The sequence below is a fragment of the Gymnoscopelus microlampas genome (assembly GCF_963454915.1).
Source record: "Gymnoscopelus microlampas genome assembly, chromosome: 4".
Classification (NCBI taxonomy): domain Eukaryota; kingdom Metazoa; phylum Chordata; class Actinopteri; order Myctophiformes; family Myctophidae; genus Gymnoscopelus; species Gymnoscopelus microlampas.
Window position 1 is genome coordinate 31,694,077 of NC_139941.1, and position 23,253 is coordinate 31,717,329.

The 23,253-nt window shown below is 40.3% G+C and overlaps 1 protein-coding gene across 7 annotated transcripts; it reads left to right on the forward strand.

Moving 5' to 3' along the window:
- Nucleotides 1–2,883: 2,883 nt before the first annotated feature.
- git2a (G protein-coupled receptor kinase interacting ArfGAP 2a) lies at nt 2,884–23,217 on the forward strand. 7 transcript variants are annotated; one of them, XM_084054204.1, is made up of 21 exons: nt 2,884–3,309; nt 6,326–6,459; nt 9,252–9,364; nt 9,521–9,626; nt 10,305–10,391; nt 10,498–10,628; nt 10,747–10,841; nt 11,140–11,185; nt 11,691–11,742; nt 11,849–11,921; nt 12,295–12,392; nt 12,567–12,678; nt 12,774–12,916; nt 13,589–13,738; nt 16,116–16,364; nt 17,298–17,387; nt 19,410–19,492; nt 19,603–19,794; nt 20,057–20,188; nt 21,267–21,330; nt 21,767–23,217. In XM_084054204.1, exons 1-21 carry the CDS (start codon nt 3,258–3,260, stop codon nt 21,977–21,979), a joined length of 2,415 nt encoding a protein of 804 aa, XP_083910330.1. In that variant the 5' UTR covers nt 2,884–3,257; the 3' UTR covers nt 21,980–23,217. The 7 variants fall into 7 exon arrangements, with proteins under 7 accessions (XP_083910330.1, XP_083910332.1, XP_083910331.1 ...); XM_084054206.1 differs by lacking the exon at nt 20,057–20,188; XM_084054205.1 differs by lacking the exon at nt 17,298–17,387.
- Nucleotides 23,218–23,253: the final 36 nt, after the last annotated feature.

Below are 23,253 nucleotides of genomic sequence, written 5' to 3' on the forward strand. Positions count from 1 at the left end.
ATGTGGTCAAAGATGGTGCAAAAATTAGAGAACTGCAGACGCACCAGAGGCAGCCCCACAGATCATGTTCAACCCAGATTTGGCACAAACAAGGGAATGAACTCTTTCTCATTCTATACAACAAAAATGTGGAATGCCAAAGGACTAAAGGAGTGTAAAACCCTACTCACTTTCAAAGCTGCCCTAAAGAATTACCTTCAGAGGCTGCAACTCCAAACTGGCCCCTGTCAAAGTCTTAACCATTTTTTTTAGAAACACATCTTACTTCATCTGGAGCTTAGCAGTCATTTTTTCCATAGTATACATTTTCAATATCCTCTCATGCCACTGGCTGATCATAGGTGGTAAAGGTCTCAGCCAGGATAGGGTAATCATTTTTTCCGCAATCAACAAAAGAACTTGTAGGATATACCTTCTGTTTGTCCACTAACCCCTCCAGAACCACTCCAATAATATATATTTTTGGGTCTAATGGTAATATTAAGAATAGCACGGACTTCCATGCGTATTCCCTTCCAGTAACATGGGTATGATCCCCAATTTGCTTGCAGTCCCTCCATCATAATTCGGTATTTACATCAAATTTGGATACCATGAGGGGTGTTCTGAAATATCTCATTTTTGTTTTCCAATTGAATTCTTTCCACAATGGGCTGTTTGTGATTTTGTGACCTCCTTCACAAGTCCTTTCCCACTCCTCATCTTCTATTATCATTGTAATTTCCAATTCCCATTTTAATTTAATCTCTAATGTGTTCCCTGAAACTATGGACTGCAAGCAGTTATATATTTGAGATATAATTTTTCACCTCCGTTATCCTAATTAAAAACAGCTCCAAAGAGGTTGGCGGTTGTCTCAAAATCTCCCAGTCCTTATATGTGACAGCAGATAGCTTCTCACCTGTAAGTATTTGTAAAAGTATTTTTAATCCAAACCAAATCTATCCTGCAACTGTTTAAATGATTTAATGGAATCCCCCTCAAGCAACTGGTGAACGGTAATAAGTCCTTTCTCTGTCCACACTCTGAAACCAGAGTCCAGTCTGCTTGGTAGAAAATCCTCATTCCTATCTATAGTGGCTCTTGATATTGATAGAGACAGCTTCAATTTCTTCCTTACCAAAGACCAGCCTTTAGGGGGTCTTTCTAAACGTTAGCCTTGAATCCATGGGCTGTAAAAAAGGGGGGGAGGGGAAAAAATGTTTTCATGGTAAGACACCAACAGCGCTTTCCATTTTACATAGTGACAGCAGTGTCTGTTACAGTGATGGTGTTTGTCCTTCATTCCTTTTGTCTTACTCAAACAAGAGCTCCCTCTGTGCACTGTGTGCAGTCAATCTCAGTGGTGTAAAGTAAGCACATTTACTCAAGTGTAAGTGCTTATACGTTTGAGTAATTTTTACTTTACTGGAGTGTTTCCAATTTTCAATACTTTTACTTCTACTCCATAACATCTCAGAGGCAAATATTGTACTTTTTACTCAGCTAAAATTATTTGACAACTTTACTTACTAGTTACTTTATAGAAACAAAACATGCAGATTAACCACTTCAGCCCTATGCATACTTGGGCTATTTGAAAATAACCGATCTACAAGCTCACAACGTGTAGCAAAGTGACGCGTTGTGAGCTTGTAGATCTGCTATTTTCAAAGCATTTTTATACATTTGGAAACTTGTGAAATGTGACATTCTGCAAAATGAGTACTTAAGCATATTTTAAATATACTTTTGTACTTTTACTCAAGTCAATTTTGAATACTGGACTTTTATATGTAACAGAGTATTTCTACATTGTGGTATTGGTACTTGAGTAAAACATTTTAGTGCTTCTTCCACCACTGGTCAATCTCACCACCTTCTCGCAGTAATCACAGATCCAAAGAGCTATTTTCCATAGAGATGGCCCCTGTCACTGTCTGTCAGGATGCTCTGGGTTGGAGCAGTGTAGGAAGTTTTCAGGCCCTTCTCTCAGACCCAGCTGACTGAGTTCAGCTTGGCATATTATGTGCAATCTCCAATACAAGCCAGGGGTCCTCTGTGATTTGTACTCTTCTCTCCTGAAAAACAAACAGTTTGTAACCAGATGGTAAAATGCATAGACATTTTTTTCCCGGTTGGCGGTTGATTGATTGACTGATTGAATACTTTACATTAAAAGTTTGCAAAAAAAAGCTCATAGGTATAGGCTACAGTTCCATACAAAAGAATGCTAAAAAGGATAAACCCAAGAAAGCACTATGGCTTGTTTCCATTGAGGTCCTGTGCATTCAATTCATCGAAACATTTAAAGACAAACAATAATATACAGAATATGAAAAAACATCTGAACCAATTACCAAAGAACTCCTTTAAAGCTCGCCTCCCCGGCCTTGCCATCTGCTGGTAAAACAAGAGATCGGCCGTGTGGCATATCTTTTCGTGTGTCCACCATCTTTGCTGTAAAGGAGCTCAGGGTGGCCATGTCTGTAATGGCTTGTTTTGTAAAGTTGATTGTAAATATTGGTAGTTGCGGGTTACGTTTTTTTTGGCATAATTTCTAAAGTGTAGTTGCTTAGTTCGGCTTGTTTCTAAAGTGTAGTTGCTTATTTGGGCTTCCTAATGTTTAAACCAGTGTTTCTCAAATATATTCAAGTCAAGAATCCCCAAATGAATATGTATTTGTCCCTAACCCCAATCTGAAAATATTTTATGCCAGGGACCCCCATACAAGATTTTTAAATGATTTATTAAAATGTTTCAAAAACTATTCCGCTTGTTTAAACCAATGTTTAAAGGGCGAAGGGTTCGCTTCTTTTGGGCTTGTTTTCATAGACCTAGTTGCTTGTTTCTCTCGCAAAACCTGGCAACACTGAGCTCCGTCCACAGTAGGTTACTCCTGTGACTGCTGCAGCCAGCCAGCAGCTATAGGAGTGAGAACTCAACTACGGGAGAGAGTGTCTACTGTTACTGTAGTTAGCCTGTTGGTGCTACTTGTTTAGCCCGTTAATTTCCTTAACAAGCAAGCCTTTGTCTAATTAATATGTGTTTATAGGCGCCGGTAACACATTTCGACAATACTTGGGAGGAGCTGCTCGTTTGTTTTGATCCGAAACGGGTCAATTAGCTGTAGCTCTATAGCTAACGCGGAAGGAAGGAAGGAAGGGAGGGAGGAAGATAGCCCTGCAGCCAGAGAGAGCCATCAATGAATAGCTGAATATACGCTACAGCAATCCTCATTTCTGACCTTTTAATAGGCCTTTCCACCCAGGATAAGGATGTCTAAACGCCTACGAAACAGCGAGGTTTGCGCTGATTGCAGTGTCCCGGGTAAGAGCTGTAACTCCATCCAGCCCTGCAGCTGTGTTTTCTGTTTAGCCTGACGTTACTGGGCGCTCCTCCTAGCTTGTAGCCACTGGTTGGTTAGTTAGCCAAACAGTCAGGATTTTACTGTGTTTTTAAACTCTATGGCAGGGGTCTTCAACGTTGTTCAGGCCAAGGACCCCCTTGCTGACAGAGAGATGAAGCAGGGAACCCCTTTACATATTGTATAAAATTGTGTTGTAGAGTAAACTTTTTCTTTTTACTTGGTTTGCTCTTTTCCCCCTCTACACCATACCTCTTTGCCAAAAATAGCCGAGGTGTTGTGAACTTGTGAGCTTGTAGATCTGCTATTTTTGGCTAAAGCTCTCCTCAGAAAAAGGATGCTAGGGTTCAAGTGGTTAATGTAAAAAATAAAAATATATAAATCCTATCACACAAAGAGTTGGAAGCCCCCCTGTAGTAACTCTGAGGATCCCATAGGGGTCCCGGGCCCCCTGTTGAAGACCCTTGCTCTATGCTTTTTAATAGTGGGTCACCAAATTAAATCTTTACCTTTGGTTACATTTGTATACTCATAGTTACAAAAGGTTACATTAACATTGAGGAATGTACTGTGTATCAACAAAGCAGACAAGACACTGACTGACATGTCCATTTGATGTTGGGTCAGTACTGTTGTACAGCTGTTGTGCATGTTTGTTTTACTGTGTCACATTATGTGTTGACACATGTAGCCTCGTCCAAAAACTAAAGTACATTATCTTCGATGGCTAACGCATACTATAAATCAGTGAAGCTAACAAAGTTTCTGTGGACGGTAGATCAGAGCTAAAATGCTTGCAACTTGGCATAATTATGTACAATTTTATAAACCCAGTAGTTGTAACATTGGACCCTTTCCCCATACAAGACAGTCAGCTAGTAACCTATACAGACAGTAAAGTCGGGAGACATTGCCCAAACGTTCTGTTAAACGGTTTAACCTTCAAGGTACTTCATTTCCAACAGCTTTCACATACTGATGGAAGTCTAAAATGAGTGAATTCCTCGTTCCTCGCCATGTTTGATGTTCGTTTTAGTTGATAATGATCTTACTTTGGAGTTATAAAGCAGATAAGGCCTTGTACTGAGGATAGGTAGTCAATGTGATGTTTGCAATCTTTGCTTCCTAAAATCAGGTTGGCATATAGTATCTCATTAGGCCAATCATTTTGAAATAACAATTGATTAGAAGTTGTCCTTCCTAGTCAGAGTAGGAACTAGGAAGTCTCTACATGCAAGTGTAGAAGTAACTTTTTTTGCTGGGGTAGCACATCCTCCATTGCTTGTCTGAACTAAGCCTATTTTTTTCGAATAATACATTAAAAATGAAATCATTGGGCGCTTTACTAAAGACATTTCTGGGAAAGCAAAGTGATTCATTGTTGTATTGTGTCAAAGACACTTTGCATAAAATCCTTTTTTATACAGGAATGACGTGATGTTTTTCTGAGTGCACAGGAAACAAAACAGGATGCTGAATGAGTTGACTGGATGCTATGAATGTAGCGGATTCATACTGTATGTGCCAGACCAGTGCTGTTTCCCACCAACTTAAAAAAAATAAAAAAATCCTGAGCAATTGAATTGTTTACTAATTACAAAAGATGAGAGCTATGCTGAACACATTTCTTTTCTTGTCTTTAGATACAGAAATATGTTTTGTGAATGTAAGTAATCTAAGAGAGATGATTAGAGGCAAGGGAATTGCTGCTGGCAGCTACTGTCGTAACCCCTTTGTCTCTAATAATCTTGGCTCAAAAAGTCTGACGAATCTCCACACCAGCTGGCCTGGTCTGCCCTTCCATGCCTATTACCAGTTGTTGTTGTGTTCGAATATTTTTAGAGTTTCTGGATGTGGTATTAATTCAAGCAGCACTTGTTAAGGAAAGAGTAAAAGAGGCATGTGGTAAGCTTGTCAGCACTCAGTTCTCAGTGGAGTGGAAGGGGCAGACAGGACCCTCAGCACCAGGTGACCCAATCTAACCAGCAGCTGTTCCTCTTTCACCTCAGCTGTCATGTCACTATAGGAGGCATAACAAACCTCCCTGTCCCTCATCTGAGAAAGCCAGAACCGCAGACTATTTAGGCTAATTTATGCTCTGGCGCACAGCGTTGCCACTTGTAGAAAATGACTGATTTTTCATTAAACATGACGCAACGCATCGTGAAAGAGGAAGCTGTTACTCTGCATTAATTATTCAGATTCTTAGCGCCTTCAAAAAACCAAGAATCATAATACGGTTTGTCTGTACTTCCCCTTTGCACTCTACTTGAGTTCAACGCAAGCCAGAATCTACACAAGTGGGGTCAAGGAAAGGCTTAAAAGCCTGGGACTATACCTACTATTATGTCTACTATTACTACTACTTACAGTGTAGTTTAGGCTTGCTTCTTGGTCAAGCTTGTATCAGCTACAGTATATGTGCCCTCAGTGCTTCCTCTAGGCATATTGTGATAATAATAGCCTTAATATTGGTCTAGCCTGAATGTTGCAGTCAGCAGTGTCTGCGATTGAGGTTGTGTTCACTGTTCATGTTACATTAGCCTGTATACGGGTTGCTTTATCTGCAGTGATCTGAGCTGGCTAAGTCAGCTAGACCTAAGGCAGATAGATTCCAAGGGTATAATTGAAATTGCTATCCTCTGTGTGTTAGTGAGGACATAGAAATTGAATTGATTTTAGCTGAGACAATAAGTGAAATGGTCTTCCAATGCCAACACCAGAGATTTAAATAATAGTTATGTGAACAGAGAAAAAAAAACAGTCACAACTCACAATGAAGTCAGAAGCCAACTGATTTGTGGACCTGAAGTTTAAACTGTCAGACAATGCAGATGGAGTTAATTCAAACAGAGGTGTTTTCATGTAGTGTGCTGTCTGCTTATTATCCACACTACATCAAACATCAACCATTGTCAATATTAACCAGTGTTGATGTGCAAATGCCTTTGGTGCGTTACCCTTTCTCCTCCTCCTCAGAACCTCGCTGGGCCTCAGTGAACAGGGGCGTGTTGATTTGTGATGAGTGCTGTAGTGTTCATCGTAGTCTGGGCAGACACAGCTCCCAAGTCCGACACCTGACACACACACCTTGGCCTCCCACGCAGCTACAAGTAAGAGCCCCATCATAATTATCTTTTTTGTGTGAGGGTGTTTTTTGTGTAAAAATACACATTCGTTTAAAGTTATACTGTGTAACTTTTTTGTTTAAACAAGTTTTTTTAATATCATCTTGCACAAGTATACTCCTCAAAAAAGGTTCGAAACTTCCGTCGATTATTTCTCCCCTTCAATAATAACAATTGGTATTGTATTATATATCGTTGTTATCGTTTGATTAGTCAACTTTACAACGAGGTAAAGGTGTTTTTACCTCCCCCGGCAATATGCTTCTGTTGGTAATCGCTCTCGTTTTGAGAGACCTGGCAGGTGTGTGCCACCTGAGCATGGATCCTGCAACTTTGACAGAGATCTGTCTGTGGTACCGTTGTGCAAATCTTGCCTGTAAATCTCTGGCAGGAAAAAAAGCCTGTGGTTCCTCAGTCAAGCAAGGGTGAGGAACCGGTCTTCTTGGGGTGCTGTCTTCCTGGGACGGCCACGCGGTCTGTCTTTGACTTCACCGGTCTCACTGAACTTGGTCCTAAGTTTGGAAATGGTACCACGGCTGACACCATATAATGCTGCCACTCTGCGTAACGGAACACCAACTTCCACTTGCCCTATTGCAAAGGCCTTATCCTGAAGGGGCAAACGTGGCATCTTTCCATGGGGGCAGTGTTGCTGCTTGTGTTGCAGCTAACTGCCTTCTTCAGAAGAAGGCAGCCGAAACAAAGCGGGGACTTGGGCATATGTTTTGGGGGGCGCTACCCATACGCTTAGCTGTGTTGCTCATTCCACGATTGCACGATCCTTATACATTATAGTTATACCTCGTTGTAATTAGGTGACTAATCAACGATACCAATGCAATACCAATTGATATTATTGAAGGGGAGAAATAATCGACAGAGTTAAGTTTCCAAACTTTTATTTTGAGTTTTATATTAACTAATAGTAACTAGTAGTATATTCCTATACTACTAGTAACTATTACTTAATATACTAGTATATTAAGTATTAGAAATGAATTAATAGTAACTTCTCTGCACAGTGCACACTAAAACAATTGTTTTATTATTTCCGGAACATTTCCAGTGCCTACATCATTTTGGCGAGAGTGGCTGGGGCAGACACTTGCGCCAAATTGACGTAGGTAAAGGAAATGTACTGTAAATGTATTTGTTTCTGTATTGTAACGTTAATAAACATTAATATATTCCCGGGCGCTAGGACACTGCAGCATACATTTTTGAGCAGTACTTCTGTATAGACAAACGCTGTAATGACAACAGAGCTACAAGAGGTGTCGTCAAAAAAACTACTAAAACAAGAAAAGTATGCTTCTCTGAGTGCAGGTGACCGGTCTGGCAGGCCGGGTTACCTACCCAGGGCCCGCAAATTTTGGAAGCAAATCGTAGTTGACTGATCCATCTTGACCGCATGAGTCCAGAGAGAATGTATACCGATTTGCGTGAGTGTTGGACAAAATTTGTAGGAGTAGCAGCAAAAAGTAGGTTTAGAAGAAAACGCATAATGGCGGAAAATTAGTCAGGCACAAATGGCCGTAGCTTATATGGGGAGTTTAATTAAAACTGTGTTTACTGTGTAGCTACTGTCTGTCTTGTCGAGTAGGACCGATTCTGGGAAGCCCAGATTTTGAGATTGGACAAGCGCCTATCCGACCGACTCGAGGCCAGGCACGGCACTCCCCCGGGTCGTTTGAAGTCGGTCGGTCGAACGGTTCTCGAGATAGGTGAACTTACAGTCCCACGGACAGAGATTTCTCACATCATAATAATAATGATAATAATACATTTTATTTGTAACGCACTTTATATTTGAACCAAATCTCAAAGTGCTACATATTAAAGCAAAAACAATAATAACTAGAAAAAGTGCTCCTCGGAGCACAAGTCTCCGCCAGCAGACTTGGGAATGTTGGGAATGTTCTACTTCTTATGTTCTAATTCTTACAAAAAATAGAACATGTTACTGTGTCATAGTAACATGACACAAGTGTCCTATCCGTCTGTATAACTGTCCTATCCGTCCTGTCTGTTTTTGGCGAGACATGCCATTTTCAATGGCGTATAACAAGCGAATGAGAGGTCGCAATGACTTTTTTTTCTATCCGTCCTGTCTGTATAAGTGTCCTATCCGTCCTGTCTGTATAAGTGTCCTATCCGTCCTGTCTGTATAAGTGTCCTATCCGTCCTGTCTATGTAAGTGTCCTATGTAAGTGTCCTATCTGTCCTGTCTGTGTAAGTGTCCTATCCAATTGTTACAGTATCCGCCATTTCTCAGCCATTTCGTGATTATTCCTGTCTTACCTCACTTTGAAAGAGGCTAAGACTCTTTCAAAGTGACACATGTATTTATAGGCCGCTATACGTCACTAGCCAATCAGATCACACTATTTCACCGTATTGTCACGTGTCACGTGAGGCTTGACCAATGTTAGCTTGACATGTGGAAAGTGAAAACAATGTCTCCTGGCGGAGACAATAATAAAACGGTGAAATAAATACAATTCAGATCAAAGGTCAGCTATACACAGTTAAGAAAAAAAACATGCATGGTATCACTCAATCAACACAATCAGTCCATCTAGGCAAATGCCTTGTCAAAAGAAAGGTATTTAATCTCCTTTTAAGAGTGTGGTGCTCTCAGATGGTCAGGGAGGGCATTCCACAGCCGAGGAGCAGCTGAGCACATGTATTGTAGGATTATTGTCCTTCACAGCCAATTGGCTGTCTAAATCAAATGCGACACACATTAATTGTTTCATCACTCCTATTTAAATCAGATGGTGCAAACGTTATACAGCAATGGTGCAAATTCAATATGGGAGCACTCTCTTTTGGACCCTTCATCTGTGATGAGTGGAAAGCGAAAGGCCAATCCTCAGGACAAAGTGCAGTGAGTCATAATTGTTTGAAAACAATCATGTATCACATAGATCGTCATGTTGAATTGTTGAACAGAAACTCGTTGAACATTAAATGTCAATGTGCCTCTGGCTAATGGCTCACTTCCTGCTCTTTCTGTTTCTTCTGTTTCATGTTGCCTCAAAAGTCCAAACAAAACAGAATTTATAAAGGCCAAATATCAAATGTTAGCATTTGTCCATCGCATGCCATGCAGAGAGGAGGACAGCTGCACAGCCAAGGATTTAAGCAAGGTGAGGAGAAAAGGCTCCTTTCTAAATCATTATTTAAGTCCAGGGGTCCTTGAGCAGGTTCCAGGGGGTCCCCAGCAAATTCAGTTAATGTAGTGACAAAAATCAGTTTAACCACTTAAACCCTATATACATCGCTATTTGAAAATAGCCGAACTACATGCTCTCTCAATTTGGTGCATTGTGAGCTTGTAGGGCTGCTATTTTCTAGACATCTTGAAAGAATTTGGAATATTTTTCAAACATAACATTTTCAACTACATAAATCTTGTTTAGGGGTCCCTGGCACAAAATATTTTCAGAAGGGGGGTCCACGGCCAAATACATATTAATGTGGGGGTCCTTGACATGAAAACGTTTGAAAACCACTGCTCTAAAGGTCATTTACACACCAGGGGGGGCGTGAGGAATAAACACTGCGAAAAGTTGTCAGCTAATATTTCGCATGAAACTATTCATATACTGTAGGTGATTCCTCATTCAAACAGGGTGTGGCTTTTATTCATGGTGAAAAATCTACTTCATTCAGAAAATGTACACAACACTTTGAAAACAAATGTTTGCAAATTAATCGAACAAAAAAAAGAATCCTCCCGGTGTGTAAGGACCTTTAGTGAACAGCTTTGCTTCAAACATGCAGATAGTCAGAGGTTAATTTTGTTATTGTTTTTTCTCTCCAAGCAACTACACTCAAGTGTACGGACTGGGAATCTCGAGACATGCTTGAGGCTGCTATCACTGGGAGCCCAAGCAAATTTTTTTCACCCAGTAAGGCTCACTCACTACTTAACCTTTTTGTGTTAGGCATGTACACAATCTACATTTTCGGATTTCAAATGGCCCCTCTGAAGATTTCTTCTTTTTTTTCCTCAAGGAAAAAGGGAACACGCCCCTGCATGTGGCTGCAAAGGCAGGTCAGGTATCTCAAGCTGAGCTACTGACAGTTTATGGTGCAGACCCAGGAGCCCCAGACACCAACGGCAAAACTCCTATTGACTATGCAAGGTTAATGGGAGACATATCCACCCCCAAATAAATCTTAAATCTTTAAAACATGAGATTTTACATGCCTGTAATTACACCTTGGAAGTAATAACTTATTGATACTGTGTATTCTTTTTAGGCAAGCTGGACACCATGACCTGGCAGATAGGCTGGTTGAGATCCAGTATGAGCTCACTGACAGACTGGCATTCTATCTCTGTGGAAGAAAGCCAGGTAAGCAGACAATTGTCAGACAGATATAGCAAATAATTGTTCTTGTATACTTTCTTGTGACTGGCAACTTACCTGTCAACATTTCAAGATAAAGCCCACACGTGTGGCTCCCTGCAGGTTAAAGAAAAAACTAATCTTTGCATCTGCACACAAAAGCTTTACAGACAATTGGTTCATGCTACTTTTACTGTAGATGGTACATTGTTTAGACATGATTATGACAAGTAATCAACTGTTGTTAAATAAACAATCAGCATAGTGTGATTGTAGTCATCCATTGCATCATTTTTTGTTTCAGATCATAAAACTGGCCAGCACTTCATTGTTCCACAAATGGCTGACAGGTAAGAATATGAGTAGCCACAGTCAAGTGATCACCTTTTAAAGTTGAGGACTTAAGGTGGATGATTTTAACTTGAATCAACCCTTCAAAACTGTGGAGTGGCTTTGTTGCAGTTGTTTATGGTTGTACTCTTGCTCTGGGACCTGTTCTGACATGCTTGTGGTCTTGGCGTAGCATCCATTATCTAGTTGTGAGGAAAGAGACTGAAGTAGCTCATATACACCACACAACTGCTCTGTAATTGTTGTAAATGATTGAACTATAATGTCAGTCCACTCTCATTTAATTATTGTAGAGTCACAGCATTGTACTGCAGTTCATTATACAGTAGCATTGTTCTTTTAGAATAAAATTAGATTTCTTCTTCTTTATTGCTCTCTAAATGGATAAGGAATATGTAAGTATTATGGAGCAAATAGTGATTTGATCTTTTTGACTTTTGTTAGCAGAAGTTTATACGTTTTTATGGTATTTTCTTTCTATTTTCTTATTTCCACCATTTTTAGCAGTTTGGATTTATCAGAACTGGCAAAGGCTGCGAAGAAGAAACTGCAGTCTGTAAGTGTTGCAGTATTTAAATTAATCATCAATTATACACACATTTCATGAAATGAGACTGACCCACTCCTGACTGTCTGTCTGTTCGTCTTTATTTGTTGCGTAGCTCAGTAATCATTTATTTGAGGAGTTGGCCATGGATGTGTATGATGAGGTGGACAGAAGGGAGACTGATGCAGGTAAGACATTTGCCCACCCTTTGAAAATTTGTTAGTGTCATCATCACTTCACATTGGTATTTAGCCACCTGAACCCTAGTATCCCTATTCTGGGCATGTCGTTATAGGTGAACATTTGGCCAAAATAGGTGAACAGTCACAGAAAATAGCAGATTTACGAGGTCACAGTGCACCGTATTGCGACACGTTGTGAGCTTTAAGATAGGCTGCTTTTGGTGAAGAGATGTTGAGGGGAAAATGGTCGGGACCAAGTATAGACCCATGGTGGACACCGATCAACAAAGTATATGCATAGGGCTTAAGTGGTTAAAAGCTACCAAAATAGATTGCATATTGCAGATATGACCTCTGAATGCTCCCCTGTTGTGTGTAGTATGGTTAGCTACGCAGAACCACAGCACCCTAGTGACAGAGACGACTGTGGTCCCTTTCCTTCCTGTGAACCCAGAATATTCATCAACACGAAACCAAGTAAGTTGACCTCACACAACCTTAACTTACTGTATCTCCACTGTAAAACCATTCATTGTGCTCTGTGTTGAGAAAATACAGTCCTCTTATTTTGTGTCTCAATTATCACAGGTTTACACATTCACCTTGAAGTTTGCTGTATGATGTGAAGTAACTTTTTTTCCTTTAATTTAGGGACGGCAAAAACTCGCAAGATTCAATGCACATGAATTTGCAACTCTTGTTATTGACATTTTAAGTGACGCTAAACGGAGACAGCAAGGGAATTCAGTCGCTAGCCCCAAAGGTCAGTGTCATATTGATATTTTGATCAAAGTATGACTTGACTGGTATAATGATATAACTCTTCTTTTTCTTGTTTTTGCTTTTCCCTGATTCCAGACAATGTTGATCTTATCCTGAGGAATGTGGGTATGAGACGTGGAAGCGAAGGCCAGGACAACGACCAGCCTGATTATGATAGTGTGGCCTCTGATGAGGATACAGATCAAGAACAACCTTCAAGCAAAGGAGATAGGACCAAGGTAGTTGACAAAATCCAACAAAATAAGATAAAAGCTACTCGTTTCAAAAGGACGCACAAAACAGTTATTGTCTCCGCCAGGCCGAAGGCGTGGCCGAGACTGTTTTACAAATGTTTTGATATTACTCCTACAGAGTTTGTCCAAACATCACGCAAATCGGTAAACATTATCTCTATAGTCATGTGATCAAGACAGATCTGTCTGATTTTTCATATTCCATCCTGATTGGCTAAGATTGGCATCTATACTATAGTCATGTGATCAAGACGGATCTGTCAGATTTTTCATATTCCATCCTGATTGGCTAAGATTGGCATCTAAAGATTGCAGGGGTGGTTTGCTTTGAACAAAATGCCTCAAATCATTAACACAGCGTCCAATTGCCGTGAAAGGACGAGGAAGACATGCAACCCTTTTCATATTTGCCTACAATAGCGCCACCAGAAGGCAGATTTTTGAAACATTTTTTTAAATATTACTCCCACACATTTTGTCCAAGTATCACGCAAATCGGTACACATTAGGGCTAGTCATGACTGAATTACGAACATTGCTAGCCCACTAATAACCTACCTGAGACCTGTGCTCTGAGGAACACCTTTTCTAGTTGCCAATGTCACTCCTATCTCATGTCGGATGTCTCTACTGTTTCCCACACATCCTTCCCAACAGAGCCTCGACTCGGACTTATCAGACGGACCTGTCACCGTGCAGGACTTCATGGATGTGAAAAATGCACTTACGGCCTCAGAAGTCAAGATCCAGCAGCTTATGAAAGTCAACAGCAACCTGAGCGATGAGTTGAGGCTGATGCAGAAAAAGGTATCCACAGAACTGCACCAATAAGATAACTAACACCAATGGCCGGACTGAGGGAGGGACACAGCGGTCAGCAGAGCTCTTCTCCTGTCCAATGTGATCTCCCTCTGGCGGGGAAAGCACAGCCTGTGTGGGTTGTAATGAGGCCTGGCCACCTGACTGGGAATGCTCTGCTCCAGGGCCAGGCTGCTGTCACCCCCTGTTGGTCCACCTTCTGTTTCGGCCAGCATGTTACATCTCAAAGTTTGAATGGTGGCTGGAGCATTCTGTTTTGTTTTTGTTTTGTTTTTTAATTTGTGAAGAAGAAATGCATTCTTACTACAATTCTGATTGGGGAAACATTTTAATACCCTGTTCTATACAGGAAATGTATTACAGTAAAAGCTGTGCTATCTCATGGTACTAACAAGCATGTTTGAATAATAAGCATGAAATAACGTAGTGTGTATATTAACTAACACAACTCGTATGAGTAACCATTGCAGTATCAATTATAGTTCAGCGTGTCTAAGGAGAGGGTCAGAGTGTCTTTCTGCACATGGTTGTGTTTGGGTAAATCTTTGGGGTGCTTTCATTTTAAGAGGTCATGTCGCTCTACTGTGCTTGAAAACATAGCCTTCACAGCTGAGTATACATTTTGTCATTTAATTTCTTTTTTAAATATTCTTTTGGAATGGATTAATTATGAGAATCTAGTATCCTATAGCTTGCTTAACCCTAAAGACCTCAAATGACAATTTCTTCTGATATAGATGTTGTCATTTGCTCATGTGATAAGCACCTTAAAGTTAAATTATTTGGTAATGGGTTCCAATCAGTGATGTGAGATTTGTTATTTCCTTTTTATGTTTAATTTTTTTGTCAGAAAATTACTTAAATTTAGGCTGGATTTGGTAATAAGATGATATATGGTCTCTCTCTAATACTCAAGTGGTTGAATATGAAAAGTCTTGCCAGCACTCTCTTGTAGACATCCAGTATGTGATTTAGCTGTGTGGTTTGGCATTGTCTCATAGACCTCACCAAGCTCTCAAAAACAAGGGTGGGTTGGAACAAATGAAGTACTCCAAACACCACTGACTGACTATTGTTATGACAATCAGAGAGTGTTTCAAAAGTCAATCAATTCAAATTACGCCTGGATTTATTTAGATTTTTACTTAAACAGGACTCTTTTGCACGATTGGCCCTCAGGGACAGTCATGCGATGTGTCACTACACCAAAATGACATATTTTCAACTGAAAAAAGTTTCCCCTTGAAAATATGTCATTTTTGTTGAGTGTTATTGTTGCACAGCATCTCTTTTTTGCTATATCATGAATTAGCATAGGTTTAATTTACAATTTACGCATTTCTCTCCAATTTATGTCAGTCAATCATGGCATAGGTTTGTGGCTAAAGCATATTGGTAATTTGAGTATTTTACTTGCCCGACTGTGGCAAATTAGGCCACTTCTTCTTCATCTGTGCTATTGTATGGCTATCAAAAATGTATCCTGATATGATCAAATTTCATATCATCTTCCTGACTTCTTGAATGCCTCTAATCTAATGTACTCATCTTTCATGCACATCTTTGGTAGATAGATTGCAGCTCTTTTGCCTGCCTGTGCCACAACCTTTTGCTTGCTTACCCCTTGCTTCACATCTTAGAAGAGCAAATCTACACTAAAATTGTATTCACCCATTATTATTATTATTATTATAATTATGATTGTTTTGAACAGTAGATATTTGTGAACATGAACATCTGAAAATTCTTTGATAGTTTCATCAAGAAACTTTATGGAGGTGAAAACAACTTTGACACAGTGACAGTATGGGTGCATTTATGTTAATAGCTAACATTTTCATGTGGTGAAATTTAGATAGCTTTATTAAGATAGGGCATTGATTGAAGTTTGACAGCCAAGTCAGGGAAATCATGCAACATAGGTCCTAAGCCGAGAATCAAATCTAGGAAAGTGCAAATTATGGTAAATATTAACATTCCAGGAAGAGAATGAATGCAGTTCCCATTATCATGTTAAATGTTAATTTGAAGAGAGAATCTACCCAGGGGAAGAATTCATGTTATTCCTATGATTTAGTCATTTAGCTATCCGCAGCCGACCTCTGAGACACAGAGTGTGTACACAGAAATGTTACCACCTTATATTGAACATTAGTGTGGACCGATATAGGGAGAAAAGGTTGAAAAAAGATTTTGCAGCTTTCCATGATTTTTGTTGTGTGCCGGCAGTTCAAGACTGTCAGATGTTATGTGACTATATAGAGAAACTTTGGGCAAATGCTATTAAGATAGAATGACCAGTGTAGGAAAAACGCTTGCTTTGCTGACAGCACCTCTTAGTGTATTGCTGACCCCTCTCTTCCAGCTGCAATCTCTGCAAAACGAGAACACCTCTCTCAGGCGGCAGGTCACACCCAATATCTATCAGGTCCCCAGCGGTTCAGACTACCCTGATCCCTCCAGCCCCTCAGCCCTGAAACGCCGGCAGTCTGCACGGTCCAGCCGGACCATGTCTATGTATGAGACTGGCTCAGGTCTGAAGGCCTATCTCCCCAAGGGGGAAACTCCCTACGCAGAGGAGGGTATCCCCACCCTACAACCTTTCCCACCTCATGTAAGTAAGACCTGCACCCTGCCTTTCTTTGCCATTTCCTCTCCATTTCCAAGCTTTTCCTCACATCTATCCAATCTGTCTGCAAACGTCCCCCCCCCCCCCCAATTCCTTTACCTTCATAGTAATTTGCCATCGGGTATTTGTCTTCTCAGTAATAAGCCACAGTGATCAGAAAGTGCAATGCGATGAGCAAACAACACACAGCTAGTCTCATTCCATGATGTCCACTGCTTGGGCTCTCATGGGACCAATTCTCTGTAAATCTGGTGTCAATGGGGTTCTGTTTGTTTATGAGAATAAACAGGGTTAGCTTAGAAAGAGCTGTCATGCTGAGCTTGAATTAATTATATACTTTGATTTGTACTATGTATCATGTCATTCAGCATTAAACATACCATACAAATGTGCTGTGTTTTTGTACTAAACAACAAACTAACAAGGTCGGTCATTCTCTCACCTCTATACATTACATTAGAAACAAAGGTACCTATGCGTGGGTACTACTGGAGTACTTTTAGCTTGCGCTACATTTGGGTCTTTGATACAAACTTGTGTGGAATTGAACAACGGATGATGTCTGTTCTAACATTTTACCAATGAGCATAAAATATATGCTTGTAGTGAAACATTATTGTAAACCATTTCCCTGCTTTCAATATCATATACATGTGCTGTTTGTTTGTCAATGTTTGAGCTAGCATGAGTAGCACTATAGAACCCTGGATTTTATTTGTTTATTGTGAAAATATATCTTCTATTATTTCTGTTTACAAACTTTACAGTGTGCCCAGTACAGGCATGGCTAAGGTGTAATCTACCCAAGGCTACTTGTGTCACATACTGTTGTGTCACAATGTTTCTTGGGAGCACTACATAAGTTTGTCCTCATTTTTACTTTGTCTCCTTAAAATGTGATTTGAACCCTGTCTTTAGACGGAAAGGGGCGCTTTTGTGACCACCTCTTCATCCCTCCCCTCATTTCCATCCACCCTGTCTTGGTCGAAGGACGAAAGTGCTCAAAAGGTTAAGTACCTATTCACTTGGTCCCAGCCTGGTGGGATGCAGCGAATCCACTGAGAGACCCTTGTCATTTGTTCCATTTCCACTCCCTTCCATGCTACTCCTTACTTGCATGAACCAAACCCTCTCCTCCATGGGCTGCATTCACCCCCTGATGCATACTTCCATCATCAACATTGTGACTGCTACAGAAAGAGAATTGTGTGTTATTTGCAAATGCAACAGCTCTGCCCAAGCACTGACATCTGGGTAGACGAGTGCACTTGTGATGTGGCACAATGATGTTAATTCTTATTTTTTATCCATAAGAATCCTGTGTATTGGCTGAGGTTTACATCATTACATACTGTTGCCGACACTATGCCAAACCCCTGCCACTGAAAAAGAAAGACGACCAAATTTGTATTTTAAAATAATTTGAATTAAATGTCTGTAAGTAGTGTCTGTCAATAAAGAAAATTCTTGAGCCCACATCACTAGCACTCCAACACTAAGATCCCCATCTCTAACCAGAACATGGCCATCTTGCACAGCAAGCTTCAACCAGCATGCTCTCACCTCCTCTAGTAACACTCAGTCCATGTGTTCATCTAGGGTGATCCCTGTCCAAAGAGATTGGTTATTGGATATATAGATACAGAGGAAAGACATGTCAAAATGTGTACATGTCAATTACATCGTCACAATCGTTTGTTGTCCGAAGCAAGGGTGCGCATGCAGCCTTGAAAACTTTACTACATACAGGAGGACGATTGTTTTTGAGCGCTTTAGGACTTGTATTGAAAGGGTATGTATATATGTGGTTTAAATTAATTTCTTGTTTGTCTCGGCTTCCTCTTTGGATATGCAATCCTGAGTCTACAGTATGTGTATCTGCTCAGAACTCTCAAATCACTGTGTAATCTAACGTCACAGTGAGCGCCATCCCACTTGAGGATGAATGGCTGCTATTTTGTGCAGTACATGCAAATATGTGTTGATTTGTTGTTCTGTTTGTCTCTCTGAGTAATTAGTCCTGAATTCATCGGAGTCGTGACTTGCACCTCAATTTATGACTACTATAACTCTACTTTTATCTACCTTGGATTACAGTAGGGGGAAAGTGACGTGTCATGATTCTGATAAAATGTTGACTAGTGGGTTTGTAGAGGAGGGGGGCCACGGCCACGTCACTCTGACAAAGCCGATACGCCCATATGTAGGCAGGACAACAGCCACGTCACTCTGACTCAGACATAACCATAAAAAAACTGTTACGCCCATATATAGGCAAGCCATTAACAAACCCGATATGCCCATACATAGGCATATGGGAGATCCGGTTGTCCGGAGCCACAGATCCGATCGATATGCCCATATATGGTCATGTGTATATATGGTACTGACCGACTTCAAACTCGTTGCGCGCATTCGCAAGAACTCAAGGGAGTGCGGTTCCCGCCGCTGAGTTGTTTGGATAAGCCAGAGCTGCCGATCTGATCTGACCTGACCAATATGCCCATAGATGGCTATGCCAATATACAGGTTATGGGGATATACTAATGACATCAGGGATCTCCATATATGGGCATAAAAGGGACAAGGACTGTCAGTCATAGTATCAGTACCAGCCATTACCCTGATCTGATTATGATTTCAAGCAATTCAGACTTATTTCATACAAGACATTGCCAGTGAGGGGTGTGAAAACTATTGAACCCTGGATATTGTCTTCACTAACACTGATGATTACATTTTAAAAGCTGCTTGCAGATTCTTTATTCTTGCTTCATTGCTTTATTGCTTGTTTCATGCAAAGTTGTTGAATGGCAAATTTGTCATTGTCATATACTCTTTATTGTCCACGATGCCATAAACACGAGGTGTAATATGTCACACTGAAAGTCTGCATTTCTTCTCTGAAGTTAACACTTTGCATTGAAATGATGATTCCAGCAACGCTGCTTTCTTCTAAACATCGTCAATGGCACTGGACATTTGCAACAGGCACATTTTATCATTCTTTCTCTCCTCTGTTGGTTCTAGGCTTCAAAGTTTGAGAAGCAGGGCAGTATGCCAGACAGCGATTATGACAATGCATTCAATGATTCTGAGATGGATGAGTCGGGGTAAGATTCTTCATTTGAAAAAACTTAATATAAAGTTATTGGTTTGTTTTAGTTTTTTCTTTAGGCTGAGATTGGTAGAGTGTACAAATCTTTTCTATTTCTATGGGCAGTCTAAGTAGGAGAGGGAGACTAAGAAGCTGTGGCTGGCTAGGAGAGGGCAGCTCTATCCCTGAGCTGGATGATCTGGAGCAAGAGCCTGACCCCACACTTCCCAGCACAGAGGATGTCATCCGCAAGACAGAGCAAATCACCAAGAACATACAAGAGCTTCTGCGTGCCGCTCAGGAGAACAAGCATGACAGGTCAGAATCCGGAAATAATGTTCCGCCTTTCAACTCACTCAAGATATTTGTACTTTCACTTCCTTGCTTCTCATAGTCCCATACTTACTTCCCCATTGGCATTTTTTTCATTGTTCTGTTGAGTAGTTTCATTTCCTACCATTTCCCCTTTTTCCTGTTCTCTTTTTATGTTACTCTTCTCCCTCATTCCACTTCCACTCCTCTGCTTCTGGTTTTCTATTACTTTGCTGTGGTGGCCCCTGTCCCTCACCCTGGCGAGCAGAAGATGCGAGCGCGAGGGTGTGCGTCGGCTCAGGCACAGTCTGGGATGTTTCAGCACCCTGGTGCCTTGGGCTGAGAAGGCCCCCGCTCCCTTCCAGCCGCTCAGCCTCCGGCCCCCTGACCCTGCCTCCTGGTACTCTGGCCTCTGTCCCTGCCTCCCAGGCACAGTTTTGTTTTCTCTCACCTATTGGTTTTCTGTCCTGCCTGTCTATTGTTCTACCTCACCTACTGACTGCCTCTTTTTCTGTTTTGTACAGCCAAATGCTTACCCGGAGAATATTGTGAAGATACTAAAGTGCCTAAAAGCATTCCGTTTCATGCTTACTTTCCATCATTATTATTATTATATTATTATTATCATCAGACATGTATGAAACGCCAACTTGGGATGTGTTTCAACCAATCAGTGAAGCTGAACGAAAGACAGACAAATACACAGAGATTACTGGAATTCTTAGATCATTATCTCCTCTAGTCCGAGAGCAAGGGGTGAGATTTTGGTTGTTTGTCTATCCGGGCTATGCTCACAAACCGCTTGACTGATCAGCCCCACATTTCTTGTGCATGCTGCCAGTAGGCCAAGGAAGTACCTCCAAGCATTTTCCCACATTTTCAATATGTTTTGAAATATTTTACTAACTATTTTATAATGCAAGTTGAAGGTGATCTGATCGGGCTGAAACCCTGCCCAATTATGGAGTCATATGTCATAGGTACATCATAGATGACACAGCCTGGCAGAGATACAGTATGCTTTCCACTGAGTGCATGAACCTCTCTAGTTATTGTCCTTGCTACTTTGACTATGGTTAGTAGTATAGATGAATTGTAGAGCTTTATGTACAGTGAAGCCAGGTACATAGGTACAACATAGTAGGTTTTGCCTTTCTTTGCATAGCCTACACAAAGTTAATGTCATATAGTGCGCTGCACTTTTGAATACTCTTACCCCTGTTAAATTGATGTTTGCTAACATTAGACTGTTGATTTATTATTACCATGACATAGCCCCTCACTGGTAATCTGGAACTCCTATTGCATGGATTGCTGTGAGCTGTAATTAGTGCTGCATTTTGCGATTGATGACATTCAATATTCTTGGCTTGTTTAAAACGACTCATCACACAGTGTGAACATACATTTTCTGTTTTATCTTACGTTCATGTCTGTGATCTATGTCAATTTCATGGGCAATTTTCTTTTCCCCACAGCTTTATACCATGCTCAGAAAGAATATATGTTGCTGTAACAGAAATGGCTGCCCTCTTTCCCAAGGTAAAAACAAAAAGGAAATAAAAGCAGGTTGTTTTATTAATTTAAGTGTAGGTTGCTATTATATTGCTTAAAATGTTTTGGATTCATCAAAAAACATTTTTTCAATTTGGCCTTTTTCAAGGATGTTAATTGGGATACAATTCTGTATTCTGTATTGGTTGTTCACACCCCATATGTATTCATTTATGTAATAGGGAAGGAATCACAGGAGGCTTGATTATTTCAGCTTCAGGTCCGCAGATGTTGTTTCAGAGGCTTCAACACTTTTAGTTAACCAATTTATTTAACCACTTGAGCCCTATTTCTATACTTTGTCGTAGAATGTTGTCACGCAGCTATTTATATTTGTTTAATGGCATTTCTGGTTTAAGAGGTAGAAAGGTGTGACACAGGTCATGAACTGGATTCAAATGTTTGACTTTGACTTTGTGATTAGAAGCCCCGCTCGGAGACGGTGAGGGGGTCCCTGCGCCTGTTGACCTCCAGTGCCTACCGCCTTCAGAATGAATGCAGGAAGGCAGTGCCCTCAGAGGGAAGCCCAGCGCCGGACATGCAGCTCGTCACGCAGCAGGTCATCCAGTGTGCTTATGACATCGCAAAGGCAGCCAAGCAGCTTGTGACCATTACCACAAAAGAGAACAACTGTTAATAGTCATCAGTGAATAGCACTTAAATGGTTTCAGGCCAATAACATCTCAGTTTTGTTCTTTTATTTTTTTATCAGTATTTGTGGTATATGCATGCGTTTTTTTAAAGATGTTGCACACTACACATGATTTGTATGTTTTACCAACATTTAAAGCCAACAATGGACAAACAATGTAATGTAGTCTTTGGGGAAAAAGTCAGCACATTAACAATGCTAGGTTTGAAGTACGGTTTGAGCACAATTCATCTTGAGCTTGAGTATCACGTTTACAGCGGTTTTCTTATAATTGTTGAGGAATCATGTATCTAATATGCAGTGACTGGTTTACCTGGGAAATAGAATGGGCTTCTGCTTACTTGTCTGCTTACCAGTCATGCTCAATCAGTCCATTATGTAAATACTGCATCTTTAATAAGTAAATACTAAAGTTACTAAACCTTAATGCTTTGTGACAAAAGCCTTATTTATACTGTGTTGCAAAACTGAGTATAAATTAGCCTTCAGTGTACAGTATTCAATGTTCTTTGTTAACAAGTCCAGAGTCCAAACTAGACATGGAAGCTAGCAAAGCCATAAGCAATCCATGAATCCATTGTCATGAATTGCTAGTGCTTAAATAATTTGACCTTTAAATATACTTCCATTAAATATTGGAAATTCATTTATGTACATTCTCATCCTACAATGCCGATGTAAGTTGCATATCAAATATTTACCCGTATATGGTTTGCCCCTGTCCAAATTACCCTCTATAATTCACTTATTGCGGCCATTTTACTATGCCTATTTGTCAAGTCAGTGAATGCAAGACAGTAACATTTTGTCAGGGCCCAAATTATATTTTTCACCAGCAACATGTTGTTGTATTAAGTTATGATTATTTGTTTTTCAGAGGATATGCACTGCAATGTATTATCCAGTCTTGTGTGCTATAGCAGTGTTGGTGGTGTCGCAAGATATTCAGAGCTAATAATCATTTGTCCTGTGTGTTTTGTGCTCTGTTCTGTTGCTGCTAGATTTGTATTTATGTGCAACTAATGGGATAGAACTATATTTATCTCTTATATAATTGTGCAACCCAAGGTCCATCCTCGCCATATTGTATCAGAGTTCATTGTAAAACTTGAAATCTGATCAAGGAAATGTCCCTCTCTGTACTTTAATGGAGTCCAGAGATGTATGTCTTGCAGCTGTTACAGCTGCACTTGGGAAAGATAATTTTTATTTTCTAAATAAACTTAATTTATAGATATGTTGTAATTTTGTCATTTACT

Coding starts and splice junctions, on each gene's coding strand:
- git2a (XM_084054204.1), top strand. CDS start 3,258: ATGTCTAAACGCCTACGAAACAGCGAGGTTTGCGCTGATTGCAGTGTC. Junction 9,365..9,520: donor AATCCTCAGGACAAAGTGCA/GTGAGTCATAAT, acceptor TTGCCTCAAAAG/TCCAAACAAAACAGAATTTA. Junction 11,743..11,848: donor CGAAGAAGAAACTGCAGTCT/GTAAGTGTTGCA, acceptor TTTGTTGCGTAG/CTCAGTAATCATTTATTTGA.